The sequence below is a fragment of the Colletotrichum costaricense genome (assembly GCF_030867565.1).
Source record: "Colletotrichum costaricense strain IMI 309622 chromosome Unknown Scaffold_33.1, whole genome shotgun sequence".
NCBI classification, from domain to species: Eukaryota; Fungi; Ascomycota; class Sordariomycetes; order Glomerellales; family Glomerellaceae; genus Colletotrichum; species Colletotrichum costaricense.
This window is the reverse complement of record NW_026848262.1, coordinates 202,651-230,272: the sequence shown is the minus strand read 5'-3', so window position 1 is coordinate 230,272 and position 27,622 is coordinate 202,651. Positions and strand designations below refer to the sequence as shown.

The 27,622-nt window shown below is 53.7% G+C and overlaps 9 protein-coding genes across 9 annotated transcripts; 5 read left to right on the top strand and 4 right to left on the bottom strand.

Annotated features, from left to right (window-relative positions):
- Positions 1 to 1,686: 1,686 nt before the first annotated feature.
- On the bottom strand, positions 1,687 to 2,046 carry CCOS01_16785 (uncharacterized protein; the record flags this gene model as incomplete). The annotated part of the gene is made up of 1 exon (XM_060464921.1): positions 1,687 to 2,046. A coding segment is annotated over one exon (360 nt), but the record flags the coding sequence as incomplete, so codon positions are not given.
- A 4,196-nt stretch (positions 2,047 to 6,242) lies between these two features.
- CCOS01_16784 (helix-loop-helix DNA-binding domain-containing protein) lies at positions 6,243 to 7,853 on the top strand (the record flags this gene model as incomplete). The annotated part of the gene is made up of 1 exon (XM_060464920.1): positions 6,243 to 7,853. The coding sequence occupies one exon, from the start codon at positions 6,243 to 6,245 to the stop codon at positions 7,851 to 7,853; it is 1,611 nt and encodes a 536-aa protein (XP_060304587.1).
- A 245-nt stretch (positions 7,854 to 8,098) lies between these two features.
- CCOS01_16783 (uncharacterized protein) lies at positions 8,099 to 8,575 on the top strand (the record flags this gene model as incomplete). Its single annotated transcript, XM_060464919.1, has 1 exon — positions 8,099 to 8,575. The coding sequence occupies one exon, from the start codon at positions 8,099 to 8,101 to the stop codon at positions 8,573 to 8,575; it is 477 nt and encodes a 158-aa protein (XP_060304586.1).
- A 197-nt stretch (positions 8,576 to 8,772) lies between these two features.
- CCOS01_16782 (uncharacterized protein) lies at positions 8,773 to 11,067 on the bottom strand (the record flags this gene model as incomplete). The annotated part of the gene is made up of 3 exons (XM_060464918.1): positions 8,773 to 9,730; positions 9,787 to 10,183; positions 10,236 to 11,067. The coding sequence occupies 3 exons, from the start codon at positions 11,065 to 11,067 to the stop codon at positions 8,773 to 8,775; spliced, it is 2,187 nt and encodes a 728-aa protein (XP_060304585.1).
- Positions 11,068 to 13,916: 2,849 nt separating this feature from the next.
- Positions 13,917 to 15,228, top strand: CCOS01_16781 (choline/ethanolamine kinase; the record flags this gene model as incomplete). The annotated part of the gene is made up of 2 exons (XM_060464917.1): positions 13,917 to 14,648; positions 14,707 to 15,228. The coding sequence occupies 2 exons, from the start codon at positions 13,917 to 13,919 to the stop codon at positions 15,226 to 15,228; spliced, it is 1,254 nt and encodes a 417-aa protein (XP_060304584.1).
- A 1,041-nt stretch (positions 15,229 to 16,269) lies between these two features.
- Positions 16,270 to 16,536, top strand: CCOS01_16780 (uncharacterized protein; the record flags this gene model as incomplete). Its single annotated transcript, XM_060464916.1, has 2 exons — positions 16,270 to 16,290; positions 16,321 to 16,536. The coding sequence occupies 2 exons, from the start codon at positions 16,270 to 16,272 to the stop codon at positions 16,534 to 16,536; spliced, it is 237 nt and encodes a 78-aa protein (XP_060304583.1).
- Positions 16,537 to 18,603: 2,067 nt separating this feature from the next.
- CCOS01_16779 (uncharacterized protein) lies at positions 18,604 to 19,497 on the bottom strand (the record flags this gene model as incomplete). Its single annotated transcript, XM_060464915.1, has 2 exons — positions 18,604 to 19,338; positions 19,390 to 19,497. The coding sequence occupies 2 exons, from the start codon at positions 19,495 to 19,497 to the stop codon at positions 18,604 to 18,606; spliced, it is 843 nt and encodes a 280-aa protein (XP_060304582.1).
- An 892-nt stretch (positions 19,498 to 20,389) lies between these two features.
- Positions 20,390 to 20,755, bottom strand: CCOS01_16778 (uncharacterized protein; the record flags this gene model as incomplete). Its single annotated transcript, XM_060464914.1, has 1 exon — positions 20,390 to 20,755. The coding sequence occupies one exon, from the start codon at positions 20,753 to 20,755 to the stop codon at positions 20,390 to 20,392; it is 366 nt and encodes a 121-aa protein (XP_060304581.1).
- Positions 20,756 to 23,616: 2,861 nt separating this feature from the next.
- CCOS01_16777 (uncharacterized protein) lies at positions 23,617 to 27,293 on the top strand (the record flags this gene model as incomplete). The annotated part of the gene is made up of 5 exons (XM_060464913.1): positions 23,617 to 23,800; positions 23,871 to 23,966; positions 24,028 to 24,668; positions 24,727 to 24,850; positions 24,904 to 27,293. The coding sequence occupies 5 exons, from the start codon at positions 23,617 to 23,619 to the stop codon at positions 27,291 to 27,293; spliced, it is 3,435 nt and encodes a 1,144-aa protein (XP_060304580.1).
- Positions 27,294 to 27,622: the final 329 nt, after the last annotated feature.

Here is a 27,622-nt window from a genome sequence, read left to right as displayed (position 1 = left end):
ACTGGTATAGCGCGGCAGATGAGCGTCAGGAAGACGGGTGTTGAGCTGCTTCTCCACAGCCAAGATGGTCAGCTTGGTTGATATACAGGGTCATGGCCCATGATGGAGGGGGAGGGTCGGAAGGCGCATACGATTAAATGTGCACAAGAAGGTGGGCTATTGAGAGACCACCTGTTCGGTTTGTGATGCGACGTAGGCTGGTCTTGATCTCTTGGTGGTGGCCTAGTGTCCGCGCGTACCGCACCGTGTCGTAATAACGTAAGTCTCAGAGGCAGACGCAAAGACGAAGGCGAAGGCGAAGGCGAAAAGGCAAACGGCGAACGGCCTGAGGATGGAGGGGGGCTAAGGCGGCTGGTACACGAGGTTGATAGCTTGATGAAGGGGGTGGGGAGGTGATGGAACGGGACGGAGGTTGAGAGAGAGGCAGTCTGGCAGAGGAAGCAAGGCAGGGTGAGCTTGAGAATGTCTCAGAGCGAAGCAGCGCAGGTGTACCAGGTGCGGTTGAATTCGGCCAATCAGCGGCTGCATCCTTCCCCGGACACACAGACCACCTGTCGGCTGGAAGTACGTACCCATGATCCCCCGAAACCCGGTCTTTCAGCCAACCAACACAGCCACCAGCGTTATCGAATTTCTGGTCCAGCACCTCACCACACACTCACCTTGAGACCTCGACACACTTGAGAACATCCAGTTTCATTTCCTCAAAGTCTGGGTGGGTCCACAAGGTCATTCTTATCCTTAATCGGCAGCACATGATTGGAAGCCTTCCCCTACTCCACACCCAACCCGACCTTCCAGAGGCGCTTTGCAACCTTTACATTGGCGCAAGAACCGCGATTCTGACAGGTTCACCATCTTCTACGTCGTTGATACAGTGCGGCTGCAGCTCTGAGACTTGCTGCTGGTAGCCGTGCAGGAGGAGGAAAGTCGAGGCCGCATCGAGTAGGTGAAGGCCACTTGGGGTAGGATTGCCGCCGGCACTCACTGCGGAGCGGGCGATCACATCTTGGCCAGGGGTGGGTTTTCCCAGCAGATATTCGTCCTATTATGCCGTAATGGTGGTGGTGATGATCTGAAGAGGAGTAAAACGCTTGGGAGACAATGTTTGGGATATTTGTCACTGCCGCTGGCGCCGCCCATCTAATCACCATACTCTTTAGATGTTGAACCAAGTTCGCATGTATCTTGCGTCAAGAGCCCAAGTTACACACAGTATGTGTACGCCACAGGGGACAAGGCTCGAGAGTGCTTGACATCACAGCGGCGGCCTCTCGATTGTCTAAGGTGCTTGCCAGACAGAGGCATGAGGGTGTGTGTGTGCATCTGTGTGTGCTACCCCAAACGGGATATACCCAAGATATCAATGTATGCGACAAGACGGCGGTCAGGCTCTTTGTCTTTCTGTTAAGCGAGTTATAGTCGAGGCAGAAGGCGATAAGGCAAAGGTTGGAGGCGGTGAAGATGTTTGCACCCGTTCCAGATGTCGCGAGTTTCCAAGCTTCTGGCACACACAAGTCTTGTATCGACCTGGTGTGATATCTCAGATTCGCGGATAAGAGCTCTCCCTTCCATGCCTGAACTGAATGCCAACAAGCCGACATCTTGGGCGTCGACAAGGCTTCTCCTAGTAGGAATGTGTTTGCTGGCGGGGTTCGCGCAGGGCTCCAGAGCTACGTCGTCCAACTAGGAGTCAAGCCGGCCATGGACCATGAGCGCCATGGGTAAGGTGTTCTGCGGGGTGAATCGAAAACTGGTTTCTAAACAAGGCAATGCGAAATGAGACAGAATCCCATATCTAAGCCAAGGGCATTCTGGGGCGTTTCTGGCCTCGGGTTCCTGGCCGGGCAGTCTAGGAGCCATGGAGCAGCCCAGTTTTAGATGAGTTCGTGATGTCTTCTTTTGAGGGAAAGCCAGACATTTCAAGTGCATGACCACCTTATTCCTGCCGATCCTTAAGCAGGTCCCGATGAGCGTCGTGAGTCGTCGCGGCCGGCGCGGGTCCAGTAGGTGGGTTAGTTGTCTTAGCCGTCTGACTTGGAGGCATCACGGGGTCCGGGCTGCCCTCCATCTCATCCCGACTCGGACCAAGAGGCTGGCAAAACGTCCCGGTGAGGATAGAATGGGGGTGCCACCCCCGGAATATGGGACGAGTCAGGAGATGCAAGTGAAGTGACAAGCCTTATCCAGATGATAAACGGAGTAGTGTCTGTTAATAGAAGGCGGCCTTGATATAAATGCTAGCGCGTTTCCCTCTGTACCGGAGAGAGAGAGAGAAAGGAGGAGGAAAGAAGAGAAGAGGAAACGATTGAGCAAACACAATCTCAAACAACAGAAACGACCGAATCTCGACTCTCGAGTTACGTGGGAAAACACAAATCAAGAGGAGGTAGGTGGAGATGCCCCGTTCTGGGAGTTGGCAAACGAAACAGAACAGACAGGACCCAAGAGGGAAACGAGAGTTGACAAGGGAGGACAGAAACAACCAGCCGAGATCCGGACCCAATACCCAATACCCAATACCAATGCATCAGAGGCCCCAAAGTTCCTTACCTTTACCTCGACTCACCGACGCACAGACCATCGATACAAGACACAGTAGGAACGCTCTCATTCGTACCAATACAGGCTCACCATCGCAACTTATCAACACCGACCTAGACGCTGGGATAGTAGAGCAAAGAGACCAGGACGTACGAAGTAGACAATACCTACCTACCTACCTTACACACAGTCGGACATCACCGCCCGGGTTCTCTGGAAAGTTGGAACGTTTGAACGTAAACTTGGTCACTGCTTAGTGATCCCGAATACGTTTGCGCGAGTTATCCAAGATTTCCCAAGCCGCCGGGTCCGAAACCCCTGCGCAACGGCGTCGACAATTCGGGGAGCTCTCACTCCGGTCTTTTCTCAGAGGAGAGCACGTTGAGTCCGTCTCGCCGACGACCCTGTTCCTTCTTTGCTTCTGGACCGACCGGGAGCTTTGCTCCAGACATCGGCAGGCCGAAACCTAATTTTGCCTACAGCGCCAGCAAATAACGGCGACGCTTGGAGCGACAGCAATCAACCCACTTACGCAGTAGGTCCTATTTCGAGAGACAAGTACTCTGTACTATTCTCTGTACTCCGTACCTACCTCTCCAAACCAAGTTGGAAAGAGCCTAAGGCAACGCGTTCTGCCTGCCTGCCTCTTCTATCTTGCTCAAGACACTGTCTTGTTCCCTGCTTTTCCGCGCAAGAAATCACATCTGTGTCTACGACACTACCCTGATATACCTTACCTTGCTACGAACACCAACCTCACTCACTCACCTTCGCCCTAGCAGTGTGCGAAAAGACGCGCATCTAGCGATCGACAGGGATCACCGCTCACTACCACTCCGAGCCGGTTTCCGACTGCCATCTTGGCCCTTTCTCCTCTGCAGGCTTCTCCAACTCTCCAGTTGCACCTGTGGACCTTTACGGTGTACCCGCACACAGGCCGCATTCCCCACGGAGGAATTATTTCGTCCTACCTGGAACAAACACTCCCAAAAAACCGCCCCCAACCAACAATACAGGAGACCCCAGAAACCGCTGCACGTCAACCGCACCGCTTTCCCGGGAACTACCTATCCAAGTGAGTAAACGCCACTTCACTTTCACATCAGACATTATTCAAACTAACCGCCCGGTGTTTTTGCGTTGAAGATCCAGAGAGAAAGACATACTTGGTCACTCCCTTTTCCTTCTCCTCCTTCTCCTCAACAAGGTTGGTACACTACTTTGCGCATCCTCCAATCCCCTTCCCCTTCCTTATAATGTAGCCTTCCTCACCCCCCTCGTTGAGTTGTATTCCACGACTCAGCCTCACAGCCGCTTCTTCCGCCACACATTTATTATACATGGCATCCCCGCCCTCTTCCGTTCACTCTCCTTGCATCGCATCCATTCACTTGCTCTTCTCTACCTCCCTTGTTCCTTTCACTCCTGTGTCGCGTATATCATATCTGACTGGCTCAAATCCAAGCAGTCGACTGTCACTGTAAAGGGTCCGACAACCACCGCAGCAAAGAATCCCACCTATCTCCGACCCGTCCGAACCGGCGGCAACCCATTTCGTCCGTCGCACTTTCTCACGCACTCTCGAGCGTCACCGCCAATACTTCAATCCGCCATCCCGCCTACCTATACTAGTGGGCACTTCACAGCAAGCAAGCAGACCAGGAAGCAAGCATCAGCAGTGCCAAGTACGGTAGCAATACCAAGAAATCAGCACACCATCTTTTCCTGGTATTGGACCCCTCCCTTCTCTTTCTATCGACAAGAGCTCCTTTCCACCACCACCACCACCACTACCACCACCACCATTATCCTCACGCTCACCTCTATTTCCTTCTTGTGCAACGTCAAGCGTCAGGCGGAAAGCCGAGCCAAAGCGTTGTTCTCGTCACCTCTCGAAAGGAACAGCAGCTACCGTGTAAAGTCGGGAGACTGACCTGGGTGAATATTACCCACCACCCATATTCTTCTGTAAGTCAGCATCCGTGTCCCATCACTGCACCTCGTCCGTTCTCCTTCGCGTTGCTCTTATTCCCTTTTCGCCCCTCGGCCCACGGACCGGACTGCAGACATGTCATGCTCGATAACACAAGCACACCTCGAGGTCCTGAACCACAAGTTGTCTTGTCCCATCCTGGCAAACCCTGCCTGCTGTGAACCCCTTCACGACCCCTTGTCTCTGGGCCTGGATCACCCAAGCCTTGAGGCGTGCTTCACACCGTCAAAAGTATCCGTATTCATTCCAGCAGAGGTGTTCTAACCTCCCTTGCAGCGGACGCGTCCCATTTTTATTTCCTGAGCAGACGCAAAAGACGCTGCACCTCCGTCACCAACCAAAGATAACTCACCGACACGAGCTTTACCTTTTCGCTCCCCCACAGCTTTGGTAGAGGTAAGGTGAAGCCGAAGAGGGCCCTCCCCAGCCCCAGTCCCAGTCCCAGTCCCCGTCCGTCCCCGTCCCCGATTCTTCTTCCCCCCCAAACCTACCTTACCTTACTCACCTTAAGGTACCTCAAGTACAAGGTACTTGGGTACCCCTCGCCTCTTCCCCCGCCCTCGCCCTCGGCGTCTGGCATCGGTCTCCCGCATGGGCTTTCCTTAGCACCCCTCCCATGTACGAAGTACGGATAATCGTGCACTTTAACAAATACTTGACACTACACACGTCCTTCTCGTTCAACACAGTCCTAAGCTAATTATTCCCCAGCCCAGTCCAGTGCAGCCGTAGCGCCCAGCCCCGAGGCTCCTACACCAACTTCTTACTCATACCTACTTTCGCTCACCCGCAGCCCGCATCGCACCGCCTGCGCACCACACTACAAACCCCCGACTCCCCGACAACGCATTTCCATCGCAACTTGTCAAGACTCAACTCTCTCCTTCTTCTTCTCCTTCTCCTCCTCCTCCTTCACCTCACTCCAAGACTCGACAAACACTTGGTCTTCTATCGCTTGTCTCCGCTCCTGCGAACCAACAGGCAGCCATTTCCTGCTCATCTTTATACACTTGTGCGACAGGCGACCTAGATCGCAAACCTTGCCTCGCTTACTCCCACACTCTCGCACTCTCAGTCTCTTTCGCGCGCACACACATACGCACCCCTCTTAACCGCCTTTCGGCTCGCTACCATCTACGACGCCGGCTTCCCTTACTTAGGACGCCATCCCCGCACCTTCCATATCACTGTAGTGGATGCCCGTGTAACAACGGTTTTGTGTGCTGTCGACCAACATTACATATTCCCGGCATTTTCCCTTTTGCTCGGTGAGTCAGTCCTGCCTTGGTCGCGCCCTCCTCCTCATACTCGCATTCCTCTCCCGCTCGCTCTCCCTGCCTATTTTGCCTAGGTGGCGTTCAAAACTGCCTGCGCCTGTGCGGAGAATATCCGCATATACAATCCCCGGTTCGTGTCTGCCCGACAGGAAAGCAAAACTGCGCGCAGCGAACCTCGGAGCACCTTTGATTTGCGCAACCTGACCATCATATTCGGCCGCAACGCTGACGAGTCAACTCACTACAGCTCTAACCTCTCCGGGTCAAACTTTCTCGAATCATTCCAGCATAACAGCGCAGCCTGCAACCACGCTTCTTGACGAAAGAGGCGGTGTGAGCACTACAAGGTCAGCGAGACCTCGCATCATCGCCGATCCAGCATATCCTTGAGGCGGATTCAAATCAACGCCGTGTCAACAGTACACACAATGGCACAGCACGGCTTCGGCCAGTTCAACGGTGGCCACGGTGGAGGTGGTGGCGGCAGCATCGATCCCAACGACTTGGCCATGGGCGGAAACTATGGATCATCCTACTCCAACAACTACAACTCCAACTCGGGGAACACAAATGGGTTTTCGAGCGGCTCTGCCCTCTTCGGAGACGATGAGCTACTCGACGGCCTCGGAAGCCCGACCGAACAGCCGCTACACGGCCACGGCCAGGACTTTGGTAGCGGAATGTCAAACATGGATATGGGCTTCAACCAACCCATATACGGCTCTCATCATGGCCTAGACCAAAATCACATCAACGGCTACTCCAACACCCCCGACGGTGACCCCATTCAAAGCCCTTTCGTGCACAGCTTCAACAACTCGGGATTCGCCCAGATGCACCACCGCCAGGCCCTCGGCACGTCGCTTCAGTCTCCCATCTCCTACTCGGGCTCGCCCTTGGCTGGGTCGGACCTCACTGGTGATGCTGCCGAGACCAACTACCTCAACGCCAAGAACAGAGCTAGAATGGCACAAGCTATGCAACGGAAGAGCTCATCTTCCAACACTCGCAGCCCCATGACTCCCAAGTCGGCAATGCACTCGGTACCCATGGCAACCCAGGAGTCTACTGGATTCGGTCCTCAATCCATCCGGGCTCAAGGCATGCATGAGAAATCACCATCAGGAGGTCAGTGGATGCAGACCCCATCGGGAAGCATGGCGGCGTCATATGGCTCTGGCTTCTCGTCGCCTATTCAACCCGGCCTCGCTCAGCTTAACGAGGTCATGATGAAGGGTGGCACATCGATGCCCGCAAAGCTGGGGGCTCAGCCAGGTGGTGCGGTTTCCTCTCAAGAGATGAAGCGCAAGCGGCGTCGGGAATCTCACAACCTTGTCGAGCGACGACGCCGAGACAACATCAACGAGAGAATTCAAGATCTCAGCAGACTAGTTCCCGCCCATCGTTTGGAGGATGAGAAGATCCGCAAGATGATCCAGAACGGCACCCCGCTCTCGCCTACATTGTCCGGCATTTCCAACCCCTCTCAGGCCACTTCGGGTCTTGCTGGTCCTGGCGCACGCCGCGCAGCTGGCGCAACAGGCAATATCACGACCGGCCTCCCCCTCGAGGACAAAGACAAGGGTCCCAACAAGGGAGACATTTTGAATGGCGCAGTCAGCTGGACGAGAGATCTAATGTGGATGTTGCATCTGAAGTTGCAGCAGCAGGAGGAGTTGATGAACGCCATTGCGGAACTCGGCGGTCATTTTCCATTTGAGCTCACTGAGGATGAGAAGCGTATGCAAACCGAGTTGATGGAAGCCATCTCCAAGAACGAAGTTCCAGGATACTCTCGCACGACCGGGTCTGGTCTCCGGGTACCCCATCACACCGACTTCCGCGGCGAGCCCATGAATGGCTCAGGCAATGTTGGTGACGGCACTTCTGTCAGCCCTGGCGCTACCAACGGCACCGGTCTCGCCAACGATCTCAACGCCGGCAGCGAATTTTGGAACGATCCGGATGATGACGACAGTGGTCCGACCTCGCTGAACTTCAAGGAGGAAGACGAGTTCGGCATGGACCTGACACAGTAGGACGGATTGTTAGAACCCATGACGATTTCCCCGTCGTCTTCATTCTGATTCTACTATGGTCATCTTCTCCTTTCAAGTTCCCGCTCTTTTTATGCATTCGCGCAGCCATGGTATCTTTGTTGCATCCAAGCGCGTTGGGGCGGTCAAGGATTTCGGTGGGCGACGGCGTTGAGAGGTCTCTTTTCAGTTACATGGGCGGCCAAAGGCTTACCAACAGCCAGTGAAGCACAACGTGGAGGAATGAGATGTGTTTTGGTCGAGCCGGCTCGGGGTTTGCTTTTTTCAGGTTTTTAAGGTTTTCATATTTCGTTTCTGTTTTCTGGGTTTTTCAAGCATCATCATCATCTATCGGGAGACGTGATACCTCTGGGTCCGGACGGGCATTGCACAAGGTCTTTTCTTTTCTTTTTAGGTCATCTCTAATTCGCAGGGCGGGTGGGCATGGGGGATGGTTCGCGGGTTCAATATCTTTCAGGCAATCCTTTTCCCCCACAATTGTTCTTACTCCCTCTCCTGGAATTATTTCTACAAATCTCTTCTCTCAATGCTTACACGCAGTCTCAGGTTCAACACATCTGCTTGGGATCCCTTGGTTTTGTTGGTTGGTTGTACCTTGGCGTGATTTATCTTCCAGATTTCGCGTGTCCATTTGGCGTTTGGCATGTCAGGGGAAAGTAGCTTCCACCTGCTTGCTGCCTCATTTTCCCGCATACATACAATGATACCCTCCCTTCCTTTCCTTGACGTACAAACGGCTGGCCTGCCGTACGTTCTTCTACGTGATCACACTAGCACAGTGCCGCGATTCATCTCTCTTCCCATGCTCTCCCCATGTCCGAGACTACTATCAGTCTGCATATCGTGAACTGTCCCTTGAAACCTGTTCATTACATGCGATGACGTGCGAGTGACCACACGCCTACCAGTGCCTCACACAGAGCAAATGCTCACTCATCGCCGTCAGCAGGTTCCATGCCTCCTTACGCTTCATGTCTTCCTGCAACGCGATCCTCTCCAGTGCTGTTTGCCCGTTGAAATACTTCCACATGGCCTGCCACGCCTTGGCGACCTTGGGATCCTTGAATCGCTTGCCGATGGCCGCGAGGTAGAGGGACTCCTTGCCCGTCGCCTTCTTGGCATCTACGATGATGTAGGGGGGCATTCGCGCCAGATGCGGCGCCTCGTTGGTTGAGGGGTGATCCGTCGCCGTGGGCGGTAGCTTGCGCGCGTGCGCCGTGGCCTTTTCGGCCGCCTCGCGCTGCGTCTTCTCTGCGATACGTTCTAGCCGTGCCTTTTCTGCCGTTTGCTCAATGTGCGACGGGATGTAGGTCGCGATACCGCTGCCGAAACCGCCACTTCCACTGCCACCACTGCTGCTCCCTGCCTCAGACTTCCCGTCTGCCGCGTCGATTGCTGAGCCACTCAGTGGATTGCTGGTACTGAGGGAGGAAGCATTCTCGGCCTTGCGCAATTCATCGCTTTCTAGCTTGTGCTCGACTTCGTAGATTATCTCGGGCCAGACAACAACGTAGGCGAATGTGCACAGTTGAGTCACCCATGCACCACGCATGAGCCACGCGAGCATAGCGAGGTACGTGGGCCGATGAGCTTTACTCGGGCAGTAGTGTTTGTATGACCTCGGCGCGTAAGATAGCTCGGCAAGGAAGTTGGTGAGCGGCGGTGCGAGGGGGAACGTCTTTTGCCACTCGAGGCTTGCCCTAGAGAGCTTACGGGTGTCGCAATTCGGCGACATGATGTATGTGTCACGGGCATGGAGGGGTGGAATCGCGATAGCACGCCGCCAGAATATGAAGTGTTGCGCGTACTTGCGCACCTGGCTCAAAGTCAAGACGTTGCTCTGGCCTACTTGATAGAAACTGAACGAGCATTAGCACGAGTACATGGTGGGTCTTGGAGGGCTTTCACTACTTACGATTGCGTTGGCTTCGACAGTCGGGCGAACTCGACCATGGCTACAGTACTCGGATCCAAATCTGCCTGTAATTCGGCAATGATCTTCTTCTCGTCGCCCATCAGCAAGAGGGCAAAGTTGCGGTCCAAGAAACCTGGCTCGTCTAGGGTATCTTCGCCGATGAATGAATTGGCAGTCGTCAGCCAGAGGCCTCTCTGTTCTGTCTGTCCATAGTTGTGCAAGTCCGTGACGTAAAACGGCACGGGAATCTGCACAGAGGGCGTGACTGGGCCCAGTGCTGTATCGAGCTGAAGGGCCGCAATCTTGTTCTGGGAAACGGCCTCGTAAATGTCTTGGACGGCAGCCGCGAGAGATGATGTCTGTAGAATCTCGTCCCATAGCAGACTCATTTTACGCCCTGTATTAATGTCAGCACCTTTCATCCGATGGTACCACGTAACCTGGCTTACTATCTTCTCGTCCCTTGTCCTTCAGGGCTGAGATACGTTTCGACTCTTTCCACACGAATTCACTTCGCTGCTGGCAGTACTTAAATGCCTTGTTGATCTTCTTAATGATGTTGAGATAAAGTGTCTCGATGAGTTCTTTGGCCTCATGTTTCTTCGGGTTCAGAAAGAACACCAGATTGAACATAGTCATGGACGCCCGCTTGTCGTCAGGCTCGTCTTGCTGGGGTTGTTCTTCCTCCTTGAAATCATTTTGCGACGCCTCGGCGCCCTTGGAGGCATCTTCATTATCCTCATTTGGGTCGAAGTCGACAAATACCGCCGATTCCTCCGTACGCACAGACTTGGATCTCTCTGACTTGGCCTTCTTGTTCTTCTTCTTCTTCTTCCAGGTCCCACTCTCGGGGACGTGGATGGGATAAGAAACACAGAATAAGGGGTCCAGAGAGAGTTGGAAGAGCTTCTTGTGATACGCTCTCCCTGGGGTCAGAATGCTGGCGAGATCTTTGGTGGGAAACCCAGCCACATGCTCCCATGGGACAATTTGCGTACCATCTTCGGTGATTAAGTGATCATCTCCGGCAGTCCATTGCTGAAGGTCGTCGGCGTTAGTATCGGAGTCGAGGGATGCTGAGCCGGGCGCATTAAGACGCTCCAGTAAGATATCATCATACTCGGCCGAGCCGTCGGCTGGCTCATGACTTTTGGAGTGCGCGTTGGGCGGCAAGACAGTGGGTGGATAATGGAAGACGAAGTTGGGACCATCACGAGACCTGTTGATGACCAGCGCTACGGCCAAGAAGTTGGACGGATTCGGGAGCACGGGCGGCGCCATTTCGGAAGCGATAAGAGATCCAATAGCGTTTATGAAAGCTTATGACAGGGCGGTCAAAGGCTCCAAGATGTCAACGGTGCCGTGCCCGGCGATCATCACTCACAAGTCCTTACTGTGGCGGCTATGTTGCAATGATAGTCGACAAAACCTGGGCTTGGGTTGATGCGCCAGAGGGACTGGCAGTCCGCATTCCATGAGACTCAGACCAGCAGGGCGAGAGTGGTACATGCGGCTGTTTGTCGTGGCTGGACCGTAGATGGGATGAGATAGGTCGCAGGTTCGATCCGATCTGCTGTAGTAAGCCCGAAGTTGGATGAGGATGGTGGCTGGATCGTAGGAAGTCGATGAGCACAGCCAATAGAGGTCAATGTCCGCGGTACGTATCTGTACAAACGGCTCAGCAGCCACCGGAAGGTGCAAGGTGGTCCGAGCACCGCCGGTCTGGCCCCGTTTCCTTCCTCGACGGCACTTCAAGGTGGGGTTGAGGCTCTCAAGGTTTCGGCTGAAGGCAGGAGTGAGGAGCGGGCAACCGGCAAGCCCCGTCAGACCTCAGTACATCAACGGTTCAGTGGGCTTCTCCTAAGATGCCTAATGCGAAAATGCGAGCTTGAACCTTTCGCTATCGCATGTTCTTGGTTGGAGTCATAAGTTTTAAGCCAGGCCAGAGGTGTGGCTCATTTAGGGAATTGAGGATGCATAGTTATTAGGTAGCCGGTTCGAAGCAAAAGATGAGACACGACACCCGACTGTAGTTCGCGATCAGGATGCTCAGGCCGGGTTGGACTTGATTAGACTGCAGGAGACGAGAGACACAGAGTCGGTGAGCCCTCTTCTAAGACAGCCTAAGGCAGGCAGCCCTCAGCCTGTGGCTTGAGTGAAGATAACGGTGCATCAAGGGAATGCACCTCTGCGACGGTCAGGTGCGAAACGAACGCTCGTTGCATAGCGAAATTGGTTCCCGAACCCGGTTGACTAACCAGTACATAGTAAAGGTACGACATTCGAAGTTACATTGTAGAGATGGTGAGTCGATACGGGTTTCCGCGCTGATCATGACTGGGGAAAGAGGCGAGTACAGTAGGCACGCTGTAGAAGCCCCAGAGAAGGTGGTGCTCTAAGGTACGGATACATTAGGCTCAGCTCCAACGATGACGGAATTCCGGCGTGGCTCCTGGGAATCGGAAACAAGTATTGGATGGACTGAATGAGGGGAAGCTCTTGAGACGATCCAGCGGCTGGGTCCTGCGATCCAATCCAGGCTCGTCAGGCCGTTGTGGCTGTCGCACTGCATTGCCGAGCAGCTGCAAGACCCTTGGATGCCACTGCTATGGACTCTTGAAAGAACCCAATGCTTGTGGTAAGGTAGGTACATTATGGTACGGGTTTAGTGTAGACCATCCAATAGCCCGAGGTGTGGAGGGGGAGGGGAACAGGACTTGGGGAAAGAGAGGCAACAATGACGGTAAGGGCGCCTCTCAGTCGTTGTGGTTGTTTCGGTCCCCCATCCATTTCCTCGTGCCTACCTATCTAATCTAATCACGAATACCTTAAGGTATATAGTTACCTAAGGTAGACTAGGTACGTAAGGTCTGAGCAACTGAGATGGACAGCAGCGTACCTTGGTTCCTTCTCCTCGGTGCCTATGCCGTGACGCTCGTGACACGCGTCCTGCGTCCTGTGCAGAAACAGAGACAAGGCCAACAAACAAGGGCAAAGTCACTCCAGGTTGAGCTTTTGCTTGAGGTCTGTCCTTGCTAGCGGAGGCGTTGTTGGGAAAAAAGCGCCCGCGGGAGCGCCCCGGTCCCCCAATCACAACGGGTTCCCACTGCGGCACTGCCCCCGCTCAGAGAGACCCTGAACATGAAGATTGAAAATCTGCTCCATCAAAAGCTCTTTTCCTGTGCCTGTCCGGAGTACGCGCATACTACGTACACCCGGGAAACTAATGGTGAAATCGGGGGTCTGGAAGAAAGGGAAGGTACACAGTAGAGGCAGGCCCACTCATGTGGCGGTCGTAAGTCGAGCAAGGCACGAGGTAATTGGCTTGTTCTGTGAGTGCGGTATCCATAAGGTCCCTGAAGGTGGAAAGTGGAAAGTGGGAAGTTGCTCTGTTCTGCACCTTCTTCACATGCTCTCGCTCCGTCTCTGTGTCTCTCTGTGTCTCTGTCCAGTGTCCACAGTCCTCCCTTCTTCCTTCTGATTTTCTTCCTCGATTCGTTGACCGACGACAAAAGAAGATTAGCCACTCGCACATACCGTAATTTCCCCAACGCGAATCTCACTTTAGACTACCAAACGCACCACATCATTCCAAGAGCCACTGCCACCTACCACTTGGGTGCTCCCTAAAAGATACTGCCTTTTTCTTTCATACCTTGGGGATCCGCACGAGGAAGGAAAAAGGTCTCGTGCTCGGCCACCATTATCTCGACGGCGCCAATCCCAAACCCAATACCCCCTCGTCCTCATCTTTTCCCAATATCAATCCGACAATACCCACCTTCCTCTCTTCCCACTCCTGCTTCTTCTTCCTACACACCTGAACCACCAACATATCGACCTACTACTATCCGTATCTCGCTTTGTTCATAGCCTTCTGCACCTCTCCTCTCCTCTCCTGAACAGCCTCGCTATCCTCATTACCCCTTGACGTCTCGCAGACAGCCGTGAGCCCCTTTCTGCCATCATCCAGAGTGCCAAGGTCGCACAACACCAGCGACTGAACAAACCGCCGAATTCCACAGGGGCCTCCTCATCCAGCAATTGACCTCTTCGGTATTGTCCCTGCCCTTTCGACATACCCATCCCTTCCTTCGCCCACGTAGTTCGGTCATCCCTTCGGTCAAATCATGACCCAAGGTGCAAGCAACGGCCACCCTAATGGGTCGGCGCTGTCCCATGTCCGAACACTTCCCCTTTTCTACGACAGCGAAGACTCTCAGCAATCTGCGACTAGTCTAATCCTGACTGTTCGACCAGACTGGGCCTCCGACGACTCCAACATCGAATTCGTTCGCTTCACCGACGGCATCACCAATACCCTACTCAAGGCCATCAACAAGCGAAAGGGCTGGTCCAAGGAGGATATAGACAGAGAGGCCATCTTGTTGCGCGCGTATGGAAATGGAACCGCTGTCCTCATCGACCGCGAGCGCGAAGCTCAGAACCATGAACTTCTCATGAAGCACGGCCTTGCCCCCGAATTGCTCGCCCGATTCCAGAATGGCATGCTCTACCGATTTATCAAGGGCAGCGTCACAGCCCCGGAGGACCTGAGGAAGCCACACATCTATCGAGCCGTCGCCAGCAGGTTAGCGCAGTGGCACGCGACTGTGCCCTGCATTACACACCAGACATCTACCAATGGCAACGCCAAGGGCCACGATCAGGACCTGAATGCCATCATCGAGAACGCTGCACCTGGGAAGCCTGTGCCGAACCTATGGTCAGTGATGCAAAAATGGATTTTGGCCCTGCCCAGCGATACACAGGTCCAGAGGGAGAGACAAGACAAGCTGCAGAAGGAGTTTGAATACATTGTGGAGGAGTTCAGCCAACGCCCCGGTCTAGGTGTTGATGGCGTAAGTCACATAGAGCTGCCAAGATCCTATACAGTTGCTAATGGTTATCTCGTAACAGCTAGTTTTTGCCCATTGCGATTTGCTGAGCGGCAACGTGATCGTGTTACCGAGTACCCAACCCGCCAAAGGCCCCAAGAAGGAGGCTACAGTGACGTTCATCGACTACGAGTATGCCACGCCGTCACCAGCCGCGTTCGATATCGCCAACCACTTGGCCGAGTGGGGTGGATTCGACTGCGACTACAACTTCATGCCTACCCAGTCCCAGCGTCGAGAGTTCATTGAGGAGTACATTCGCTCGTTCTACAAATACTCCGAGAACAACACAAATGTTGATGTCGAGGCGGAGGTCCGAAAGCTCACACACGAGGTGGACCTATTCCGCGGCGTGCCGGGGTTCTATTGGGGCATCTGGGCTTTGATCCAAGCCGTCATCTCGGAGATCGACTTTGATTACGCCTCGTATGCGGAAACGCGCCTTGCCGAGTACTGGGCGTGGAAGGAAGAGAAAGAGGGTACCAGAGCCGCGGCCGGCAAAGAGAAGCCCCTGCGTGAGAGACGCTGGGAGCAACTGGAGTGAAGTGCAAGCTTTGGTACCATCGGACTTGATGCGGCAGGCTAAGGAGATCTGAAGGCAGCTAGTCCCAGAGGGACAAAACAGAGAGGGAGAAAATAAGCTTGCCAGGGAGGGTTTTTTTTTTTTGGGCGAGGAACGGTTTCTGGACGTCCACCTCAACTGCGAAACAGAAATGGATTGAAGCAAGCGAAGCATAATATCAGTACGGGCCGGCGTCATTCAACATGAGCTCGACGAAGGCCGGGACAGAGCTCCGGGGCGTTTGGGGGAGGGGTTAGACGGGAGTTTTCTTCATATATAATCCATCCAATACCACGCAAAGAACGAGGGTCAGGAGAAACAAAAAACTGGCTTTCCTGACCAACAAGAAATATCAATTTGGAAAGGAAAGATGGGATTCGGGCTACATGGAGTGAGATACCTCAAATGATGAAGATACGGACGTACCTGGTAACTAAGCAGTGTACTTGGATCGAAGAAAATGCTGCTGAGCTGCCAAGGAGATCATGCTTTCAGTCTCCTGCGCTAGGCGACCCCAAGAAAGCCTCCAAGAACGACTCCAAGACGAGAGACTGACTCCAAGTCTCCAACCCAGAGTTGGACCCGATTAAGACTGAAGTCCGAGAAACATGTTTGGCAGCAAGGTATTATCAATAGCCCACCCCCCGTGGCCCCCCCGAACTGGGCCCAGGATACCCGACGGTCCCCTTTTCGGGCGAGCAGACGACGGCAACCTACCTCAAACCCCCCTCCCCCTGGACCCCCCGTTTGGCCCCCAAAATCCAAACCGTCTTACCAGCCACACGGATTGAATTGGGCGCGCTATGGGCCATAGCCGCTGGGCGGAAGCTCAGAGCTCTCTCTCTAGCTGCGCATCTAGGTAATCCGTATGGTCTATCCGTACCTACGCAGTATCCAACCTCTGGTACTCCATACAGTGTACAGTATCCACCGTCTGTCCATTTGCCTGCCGCGAGTCAAGTAAGTGGATAGGAACTGCTGCAATAGAGTCAGTATTGAAAAATACAAAAAAGAAAGCAACATATGTGGCCCGCAGCGTCGTATGTGTGTGTGTGTGTGTGTGTGTGTGTGTGTGTGTGTGTGTGTGTGTGTGTGATATCTGCGAGCTGCAAGCACATGCTAAAATTGAGGAAATTCTGCCCACCTTACCCGTCTTCGTACCTACCCGTATTACTTCGTACTCTGTCAGTCTGTATGTGTACGGAGCACCCTGCCCTAGAATGGAACGCACTCACCCCTTCCAAGCTCCCGTTCTCATTCATTCCTGCCTTACGGATACGGATACCTTGATAGAGAGAGAGACACACACACATAGAGAAACAGAGACAGAGACAGAGACAGAGAGAGGAGGGGGGGGGGGGGGAGAGCTTGGACAAGCAGAGCTGCACACACCCTGCCCTTCCTTCTCTCCTCATTATTTTCAGCCTCAGCACTGACCACATCTCTGGCGTCTGGGCATTTGATGGGGATCGATCTCTGTGCCCTCCATATTGTCATCAGTGCGTCGTTGCCGATACAGAGACCAAACTTATTGATCGTGGACGAGACGAATGCTGGCGTTTGGGGGCGGGGTGTCTAGAGGACCTGGCAACCTCACGCCGTCCGTACCTTGCCTGACCTAGACACACAATCAACGACAGCAAAAGGTATTTTGTTTAGGGCTGAGTATAAAAGATGCTCAAAACCAGCAATAGTGTATGGCCATAAGACTGCATGCCTGCGTATAATAACAACATCGGCAAGCAGCACAGCACTGACAGTGACACAGACGACTCGCTCGCGGGTACGCGCTGTCCAATCGAGATCTGTCGAGCCGACCGTGAAGATCGAGGAGGGGCTCGAGAGGCAGCCAGCCCACTGCCTCGCTCGTGTCTCTGTTGGAATGAGACAGGCGGGTAGTCAAGATTGACGAGAAACCTAAAAGACTAGGAAGCCTGGTGACGGGGCAGTAATTCCGCTGTTTTCCATCCCATCCTGTTGTCCTTTTACAGAGGTTTCGTTTCGAAGGCTGGAGCCGCTGGGCCAACCGTGCTGCTTCTGACGCGCGTGGAACTAGCAGATCGAAACAACGGGTGAAGGCTTCGCCGGTGAGCCTCTTCGAAAATCAAATCTGGCGGAACGTCTAAATTGCCAGAGGGTTACGAAAACGTGTCGGCGCCCGAGGTGACCCTGACATATTGCCAGATTATTATTGATGAGACTCCTCGGCCGTCTACTTGGCATCGGGGTACGTTGCCATCTGTTCACGCGGCTTATTTGACTAATTTGCCGTCCTGTACGATGATGTCTTATTCGGTACCGGATCCAGGGATCAGGATACCTACTACTTGCCGGGGGCCAGAACTAATTGGCTTGCCAGGAGGATGAACTCCCCCACTGGACCGAACCAGAGCCAGCAGATGGCCCGAGATTCATCGGGGGGTTATTCATGTCGATACAAAGTCTGCCGTACAGTAGAAAACGTCCGACCAACTAACGTTCCGGAAATGCCAAATAGCAACCTCTGAATACCAATTCAACCGGCCAGGAGGATGCCAGGGTTGCCAGGTATGGTACGGGCAGTGACGGGTATACGCAGTATGGACTGCGTGCTCCTCATCTCCTGCATTCATCAACCACAACTCAAAATCTAGCGACATCCTTACCTTGGAAAACTTTTTGACTTCATGGCAAGACACGGCTCATGTGCCATGGCGAACGAGCCATGAGCACGTACCAGGGCATCATGGTCTAACCATGGTGCTATTGCAGTTCAAGCCGCGAACATTTGAGTATTGTTGAACTTTACGTGCCCTTCACCGTGAACAGGGTCTATTCGATGTCTTGCGGGCCCTCTTAGTCGGGCTGAACTCTCCCCTGTGTGCAACGGCCAACTTCATATCGCTTAGTAGTGTTGTCCAAGGAGAGTTTTCGGCTCTTCAAGTAAGTTGTCTTGACCATGTTAGATGATGAACCGACGCGTACGACTGTGGACCAGACCTTCTGCTGCAAAGAAAGGATGTGGTCAAGTTGGCCTCGTGTCCGAGACGTTCTGTACGATTACAGAGCATTGCGACTTGTCCAATATCTTGCTTCGCACATTCTCCATCCAAGTGACTTTTGACTTCGTCCAAGAGGATAGCGGCAGGAAATGGAGGGGGGAAAAGAGGCATGGGAAGGGTTCCAAGAGAATCGTCCGTCCAGTCGTCGTGCTTCGATCGAGAGACCGCTTGTCAGGCCTAAGGCCGAGAGCCTGGCACGGCCAACCCCATCCGCCGTGTGACGGTCGACGCTGCATGTCTGTCGCTGCTTTAAGGGCAGGTTTGCTCTCAGCAAGCAGTGGTTGTGATCCACCCCTTTCGCCGTCACCCGCAGCAGCTATCTGCAGGTTGTAACGGTGACTCGGCACATGCTTGTTTCTGCCGGGACTGCCCCCCAGCATCGTACCACGGACTCCATGGCCCACGTGGAGCCTAGCAAGCTGGCCCGTGTGGCGTGGGCGTGGTCATAGAGACGTGGGTTTGGCTCCAGGTGCCTTCTAAGTGCGCTTATGACGGGAAACACCCGCGTCGTCGAGAGACAGAGCGAGATGAGATTCGAGGCGAAGACCAGCCAGGGCTGTCTTCTAAGAGCTGCGGCGGAGAGCTGTTGCGCAGGCTGGTGGCTGCGCAGACTGGCAGGCAAGGCGGAAATGTCGCAATTTCTTGCCCACAGAGGGATCCCCCTGCACTCGCGTGATGCTTCGAGAACCGCCCCCAACCCGAATAGAACCTGACGTTGCAAGCTTGCACTAGCGAGCGAAAAGCCTGAGGGAAAGCCAGGCCAGGCCAGGCCAGGCTCAGCAGTCCATGGAGCGCATTGCTGGCTGCTGCGTAGTGTACACAATTGCGACGTAGAAGCGAGCTCTCGTAGACGGTAGTTGAGCTCTCGCCAGCGAGGAAGATTACTCGCTAAAGTACTGAAGGGAAAGCTTGAACGGTCAGGGCAGCGAGTGGTTATGGGCTGCCAATGCAGCTGACAGACGTCAAGACTCGTGCGAGGAGCAGACGGACTGGCTCGAGACGAAGCCGAAGGGTACACAAACAGGACGGAGGCGACGGACAGACAATAAGGCTAAACAGACGTTTAGTCTGGTCTCGTCTGATATTTTTCTCTCCCTGTTACTAGTCGGCTTTTGTTTGACTTGGGGCCAGCGGCCGGCGGTCGGGGAGTCGGAGATGGCGCAAGCGGCCCCACGTCGTCGACGCCCACAGCCAGGCTCATGGGCCCCATGAACCCGTTGGATGGAGCTTTCTGGGCTCTCTAAGAAGTACTGTGTACACACACTAGGTAAGTAGTATCTTTCTCCGAGAGGCCCTCACTTGCCAGTCTCTCTGGTTGCCTTTTTCCTCAGCGCCTCCACTCGCAAGGCGGGAAATAAAGCGATAAAGAACAAGACTTACCAGAAGACCCTACCAGAAGGTAAGAGTAGGATTCATGGGACAGGTCGAGGCTCAAGGGGTTGGAGGTGGAAGGCAAATGTGCCAGACTGGTTGTGGTTAATTGAGAGTGTGTGCGGCGGCTGACCACCCCCCTCAACGACACAACGGCTGTGAACTTCTTGTCCCTCTCCTTCTCCTCTCTCTCTCTCTCCACAGCCCGCAGTAGCTCGAGATGCCGTGATGTACGTAGTAGCAGTCATCATGAAAGCAGCTCGAGGTTGCGCTGCGACCACGGGGACGGTATGCGGCTTGAAGGCAGTCGGGACAGAAACGCGGTCTGTTGCGAGCTGCTGGTTCAAAAGAGTTAGGACGCTAACCAGTCAAGCAAGTGGCTAATGTAACTTGGTAGGGAAGTAGCTGGGATGAGGCGGGGGTGTGGGATGCCAGACAACGGGGACTCGAGGTGTGTGCATTGGTTGTGGCCCATGCCCCCTTGCGAATCGGAGGGGAGGGCGGTACGGTTCCAAGACGGGCGTCATTGAATGGGAGACGGGCGAGGTAAGGCCGAAGGGGGAGCTGATAAGAGGCGTAACGCGTGCGAGGCCAACATATGCTCGATAAGTCCGCCCTCGCCTTACCTGCTAGATCCAGCAATGACCATGGCGCAGTTATGCGGATTGTGTTGCCACTGGTCGACTATCGACTCTTCCTGGGGGAGTAAGAGAGAAGAGGGATCAATGGAATTAGGAGAGCGGTAGTTTCGAGAGCATCATAAACACCTCAGGCTGATCGTGGAAACAGAAAGACGATAGGGACGGCATTGCCAGGCGAGCCAAGATGGGGCAAGGTAAGCATACCGTCCATGGTGTCTGATCGGCCGTGGATGGGATGCGCAGGTACGGTGAGGGTACAATGAGAGACCCTTGGATAAACATCGGTCGGATGGCGGCCGAAGTCTCCCACAGTGCATCCAGCGAGATGGAGAAGGATGGACTATTGGTAGTCGTCTGTACCTTTTGCGTAGTGAAGGGTAGACTGTCAAAGAGCGGCACCGAGGCTAGAGAAAAGGAGAAATACGACCGTCCATGAGACTGTTTGGTGCTGTTCATGGGCTCGTCAGTGCAGAAGCAGATAATGGAATGATGCCGGTGATGATTGCGCCGGCAGGCATAAGGTACGACGAGGAACAACGTGCCCTGATTAGGAAGTAAAGTACCTCACTCATCCTTGGGACGGGAGGCCCCTGATACAAGATCCAGGGATATCCCGTGGCGAGGTAGTCGAATTTTGGGGAGCAGCTGATGTCTACGGTGGTGTCTGTGGTTGGCGAAATCAACTGAATCGGGAAGGATAAGGTGTTGGTGCTGAAGGCATGCGGTTCATTAGGGTTATTCCAAGTGGCGGACAGCAAGGTACACTAGTGAGGCAAGTTAGGGACGAGAAGAAGCGGGCGGAATGGATGGGAGGGGTCAGATAAAAGAGGGAAGTTGCTGAAGGGCTCGACGGAATCAGGGCCGGCAGGAGGCAAACGTTGAAGGGTACGGAGTACGGAGTACGGGTTGGACGTTAGGTTGGTCACAATCATTGCGGGTATCAGTGAGATCTATGGGTCAAGTTTGAACACCCACAGCCACACAGCCCCTTACCTTACGTGACAAGCTGAAGTGAGGTATCGTACATTACTTTACTCGGCTTGGGGCTTGGAAGTACAGTACCTGCCTCGCGAGTGATGTGCATTCCGTCGATGCTTGGGGAAGGGGCGGAGGGGTGGAGGTGAGGAGAGCGCAAGGAGTAAACGACCTACTAACCCTCCTACCTTAGAGCAGGTACCTGACATAGGTAGGAAAGAGATAGAAGATCGGGAGAAGGTGCAACATGGACATGGGAAAGAGGACTATTAGCAATGGGATGGAACATAAGGTAAAGGTAGGTAGGTACCTTATGAAAGAAGCGAGGCGAGGCAGCTGGCTACCTCGTACTTCGCAAGGTACGGATATGGTAGTTTCAAGACCTTCCCTATTTCCTTCCTTAGCTATTCCGTCCCGTCATCATATCCATAAGGTATCCATATCCATCATCAGCACCCATAATCCCTCCAGGCCTTGGGATATCTTACCGTGTGCTTGCCTCACAGCCAACCATATCTGTCAGCTACGCTTTACCCAAGGTCCAAAGACAAGGAAGGCAACGAGGTACTTAGGTAATTGAGGTGTGTTGTGGATGAGGTACCTTCCTTACCTTGCTCTATCCAATTGCCTGTTTGCGCAAGGCGGCAAAGCAAAAGACACCCTGCCAGATCCCAGCTGGACCTGTCGCTGCTCTTCACCCGTCCTGGTCTTTGGTCTTCATCGTCCTGGGCTCATCCCCATCCTCGTCCCCCAAACTGCTACGCTGCGTGTAGAGTGGGTGCATCCAGCCTCTTTCTTTTTTTCTTCTTCTGGTGTTCTTCTCCCTTTTGCCTTCTCACCCTCTTCTTCCTCTCTGTCAGCCTCTGTCACGGTGTCCTTACCATCTACTTGTCAGGCCGGACCATCAACAATAATATCCGTACATTGTCTGTTGTCTGTTGTCCGCCGTTCAACCCGTCGTCTCCCCTGTGGCACCGTTTCTCAATTTTGTAATCAAACCACCCCCCCCCCCCTCCCTTTCCAGGTCCAAACTAGAACCCAGCTGGGGTCCCTTTTTTTTTTTCTGTCTTCCGACGGGACACCAGCATCACGTCGCCTCTCTCTCTCCACCCTTGCCCTGCTGCTCTCTTGCACTTGCAGCTTGCTCGCCGTCGCGTTGCTCTGCTCCATATCTTGCTCTAATCTACCTTACAAGACCGTTAGCCACGATAGCCCCACTTCCCCAAATGAACCCTGGCCTGGTAACAAGGCAATAAAAGGTCCTGTCTCCCCAATGAGGGAGGAGCACACCAGCACCGCGATCGGGTACGGTGCTCTCACTCGCTATTCAGACCATTCCCGCCAAAATCCGACCCTCAAACCCACCATACCGAGATTCCTGCCCTGAATTCTTTCCGTCCTGTCCAATTCTTCACAATCTCTCTGCATCATTCTTCTTCTTCTTCTTCCTCCTCTTCCCTCTCCCTCTCTCTCTCTTCTCTCCTTCGTCTCGCGCCTGTGCACTGTGTGTTTCTTCTTCCAAGGACGACCCAAAATAGAGACGGAAACCTGAGCGGCAGTGAGGACCAAGCTTGCATCGGAAACAAAACCGGAGACCGCATACCAGCAGCAGCTACCACCACCACCTGCCTCTCGCTCGCTGACATCTCAGCCACTTGTGGATTGGAGCTGGATACTGGAGCTAGATCTGGACCTGAAGCTAGACCTGGAACTGGAATGGAAACTCGATCAAGGGTCCCGCTCATCCAAGCAAGCTGCGAAAGTCTCGCTTGTTGTACCTTACATCACCTCGCTCGATCCTGACGAACCACCCCTGGTGGGAATGAGGCAAAAAAAAGTTGGAAATAACTCGAATCCGCCAAAGACAGAGAAAGATCTGCGGATGCCGGGAAGAAAAGCGAGCAACAGCATGCAACATACTAACCGGTACCCATTGATCAATTTTTTAGAAAAAGCATGAACCCGACCATCACATACATGCCTACTCCATTCCAATCTTACACAAAAAACGCCCGCGGCAAAACCGCCAACAAAAAGCAACGCCAAAACATCGATAGCATCACCCCTAGACGCCTTCCCAACGACTGATGATATGCACATTGCGTCTACAACTAGAGAGGATTTGAGAAACGGCGTGAATCGATTCTTAAAAGCTTGTATCTGATGCACCCGAACCACTCACATCGACGTGTGAACGAAACGGCTTTTTGAGAAGCAGAGCAGACGACAACTCATGTCTACTTGTGCAATTTCTCCTTGCGCCTTGTCCACTACAATTCTCGAGTACGCCCATACTGTCGTCGTCGTTGGTGGGAGGAGGACGTCCTCGTGGCCCGGGAGGAATGGCCGCCGACCTCACCGATCCCGGCCTCGATAGCGCCATCCGACAACTTCTCGATCAGCAGGCCGAGATTCAAGCACGGCTTGCTGCCTTGCTGCCCGCAAAGTATGGCCTCAATGCCAAGTTGGAACTTGACATGCTCCGCCACAAGTTGCGGGTTCTACAAGCCTACTCTGATCATCACCGTAAGATGCCACGCTCCAATAATGTCTTGCCTGGTCTCCCTCTCAATCGTCCGACTAACCATGCTCATAGATATTTCTGCCAACATACCAATCAATTCTGAGTTTGAGGAGGCTAGGTCATTGCAGTACCGATGCGAATGTATAGAGACTGCTTGCTTAGAGCAAGGTGAATTGCTCCCGTCCTGCTCAGACATTGCCTCGCAGCCAGTTTCTAACATAGTTTCTAGGCCACGATCTGCTGGACCCAAACATGGTAGATGCCCTTAAACGATCCCTGTATGACGAAGCGCCGACTGGCTATGCGGCTTGGTTAGACCGTAATCTTGAAGGCCACGACCCGGTAGTCCGTGGATGGAAGATGAGGGAAAGCTTGTCACCGTCGTCCCGGTCCACGTCCTCTTTCAAGTGCTGGGACGAGCGCTGCATACATTACATTTACGGCTTCCACAACAAGGACGAGCGAGACAATCATGCCCGAGAGCATACCCTACACCCCCATCGCGACTCGGGCATGTCAGTCGGCAATACACCGCCGATTTCCTTTCCCGAATACCAGACATTGCGACCATGGGGCCCCGAGACAGGAAAGCAGCCGCTGGCTCTCCAACTCCCAAAGCCATCGCACGGCACCCAGCTAGCTCCTTTGACAACAGGCCAGCCGAAAGAACGCCGAGATACTCTTCAATCCTACTCGCTAGTCAGTGAATATTCCGCTCCAGGACGCGGCTCTGTTGATTCCGAAGTCGACCCGTTGCTGCCCCCTTTGAAACGTAGTAGGGTTGGTCAGTCTCGACTCCAGTCGATTGGCGAGCTCAGGCTGCTTCAAGACTCTGGACCATGCTTGCGCTGTATGGCTACTAAGCAACCGGTAAGAATGATAGTCCACTACAGCTTTTTGTTGTAGGTTCATTGACACATGATGGTAGTGCGATTCGAACGAGCCGTGTTATTATTGCGCGGACCAGCCACTTAGTCCAAGCAGTGACTTTTGGAAGGCCATCGGCTGTCATCGTGGCCCCCTTGACGCCTTTTCGGACATCATGCTCCCAGGTCAGTACTCGAGTTCTACGAGAAATAGGCCCGGCCTAACAAATAAGCTCTAGTATCTCCAAGACAATCACAGACTCCAATCACATCTCCGCTAGCCCAGCGAAGAAGCATGAACGAGCATCTGGAAAATAGCTACCGCATATCACCGGACATACTACATGCGGTCAAAGCAAATCTTGATTTTGATGACGGGTTCTGGTGGACGGAAGAACTTGCAAATCTTCCTTTGGCCAACTCTACGCTTTCACACTACCCTAGAGAAACGATCGATCGGCCACCGCCAATCTTGAATATTCTAACAGCGAGTTGGAATGGCGGAGGAACTGCATACAACTTTCTCCACCTTCTGAAGACAAGCGGCCTAATCGCGGCCACTAGAGAGAGGGAGGAAGCAGTATTCCCAGTGTTGTATCGAGCGAAACTGTTATTGCGAGAGGTCATGTTCTGGGACCTTCAACAACCAGAACCTTCGATTCGCCTAGACGGAGGCCCACCCCACCGACCCCTATTTACTGATGAAGTCGATCAAGATGCTCATTATCGTTTACTCTACAATTGCATGGCGCAGTTCCTCCAGGCATTTGAGAGTGCCACGGTCAAGAAGGGGCCACAAGACCCGAAGAGCTGGTGCGCGGTGTTTATTGCACTTTGCATCTTCAGCGTTGTGCGTACGATCTTGGTGGACATTGCCTCTTACCTGCCAAGACGACTATCATCGCACACTCCTCCAACTTGGAGGGGGACAGGCGGTGTGCACGCCATGAACAGCGTCTACAAGCTTCTGGTCACGCTCTTTGCAAGTTCTGGGCCCATGTTACTCGACGAACAGACCGCGGATCTCGATGAACGAGACAGAGCCATCACAGACTCCTTGTACATGGTTATGAGAAAGGACACTTGGGGTCAGCAGGGTTTTGCTTCTTCCAAAGACTTCTTAATACATCTTGGAGATGGCAACATGGAAGGCGCAGCCACGTTCAACGGGTTCCTCAGGCAAAGAGTTCCAGCACGCACCAGTATGTTCGTTCTTCCGCCCATCGCCAAACCCAGCGAAGAACCCAGACGTCCTATGCACGACCCTCGAGCTTTGGGCGATCCTTGGATCCCGAACCCAGCCCCGCTATCAGACCGAGACCCATTTGCCGCTACGATGGGTCCGGATTACCTGACTTCGCCCCAAGGAATAGATGCTCTGGGCCGCAGGCATACCGTCGGAGAGAGTCCAACTTTTCCCCGAGGCCCCTTGAGGCCTTTGGAGTCCCCACTCTCGGGCGGTCGAGGGCGGCCGACGTATCAGCGGCCCCCTTTACGTCGCGTCTACTGCATAAAGTGCAATGAGTACCCTGAAGGATTTAGAGGCGAACACGAGCTCCGTAGGCATACCGATGCCAAACACGCTTCACTGGTGAGGCGTTGGGTATGCACCGAGCCAGATACCTATAGCCCGACGTTGCCGCAACCTGTCATACCGCTTGCAAAATGTAAAGCTTGTGTGACGCAGAAACGGTACGGGGCCTACTACAATGCGGCAGCGCATCTCCGGAGAGCGCATTTCAACCCGCACAGAGGCGGAAAGGCTAGTGGCGATTGGCCGCCCATGACCATTCTCAAGGACTGGATGAGAGAGGTGCGGCAGTCTGTTGATATTCAAGACCAAGACGACTCGAGTGGAGGGGAAGAGGCCGATTACAAACAGCCGCTTGAGTACTTCACCCAGGCACCACCTCCGCCACCGCCTGCGCGATCTCCTACATTCGGCCCAACGATGCTAGCGGCAGCACCGCCGGCTGTCCCCTTGATGATAGCTCCCGCTGAGTCAATGGTGTCTTCTCAGATGAGCAGCCCATCAAGCAAAACCCTGGATAATCGGACTCGGTGTCCTCACCCAGATTGCGGCCGCGTCTTCAAGGATCTTGCAGCACACATGCTTACGCATCAAGAAGAACGTCCGGAAAAGTGCCCGATAGAGACTTGCGAGTACCACACGAAAGGATTCGCGCGCAAGTATGACAAGAATCGACATGCACTGACACACTACAAAGGGACGATGGTTTGTCCGTTCTGCCCAGGGGTGGGCACTGCATATGAGAAGGCGTTCAATCGTGCGGACGTGTTCAAGCGACATCTCACTTCGGTGCATAACGTTGAGCAGACGCCTCCCAATAGCCGGAAGCTCATCATCAGCGGATCCGGCAATGTCCGAGGAGACGGTGCCAAGTGCTCAATCTGCCAGAGTTATTTCGGAACAGCTCAAGAATTCTACGAACATCTTGACGACTGCGTTCTTAACGTTATCGTGCCGACGTCGGCCAAGACGCCTAGGGACTCGTCGGTGCTGCCTTCAGTATCAGGCGTTGAGGAGAGGGAACGGTTGGGCGACAATGATACCATCAACGTACAGACCGGGTCGCCCGTAGGTGAAAAGATGGATACCAACCCATAGCGACGATTTGGAGTTGGGTAGATGGGACGTTGCTTTTGTTCATGTGTCATGTATAGGCTGGAATCATCTTTCCCCAAATACCCCCAGGTTTGTAATACTTTTCGATACAGCTTAACTTATTAATGAAACGATACCAAAGGCCCCCTGGTGGCCTGATTATTTGATGACAAACATTGTCACAGAAGCATCTCCTCGGTGATAACTACCACCCTAGCTTCAGACTTACTGGTCTGTCATGGAAAGAGGGTTGGGCGAATATTTCAGGGAGCACATTGCATGTGAGGGCAAGAGAAAAGGTTGCTGACCAAAAGGTCAAAAAAGTGTCACTT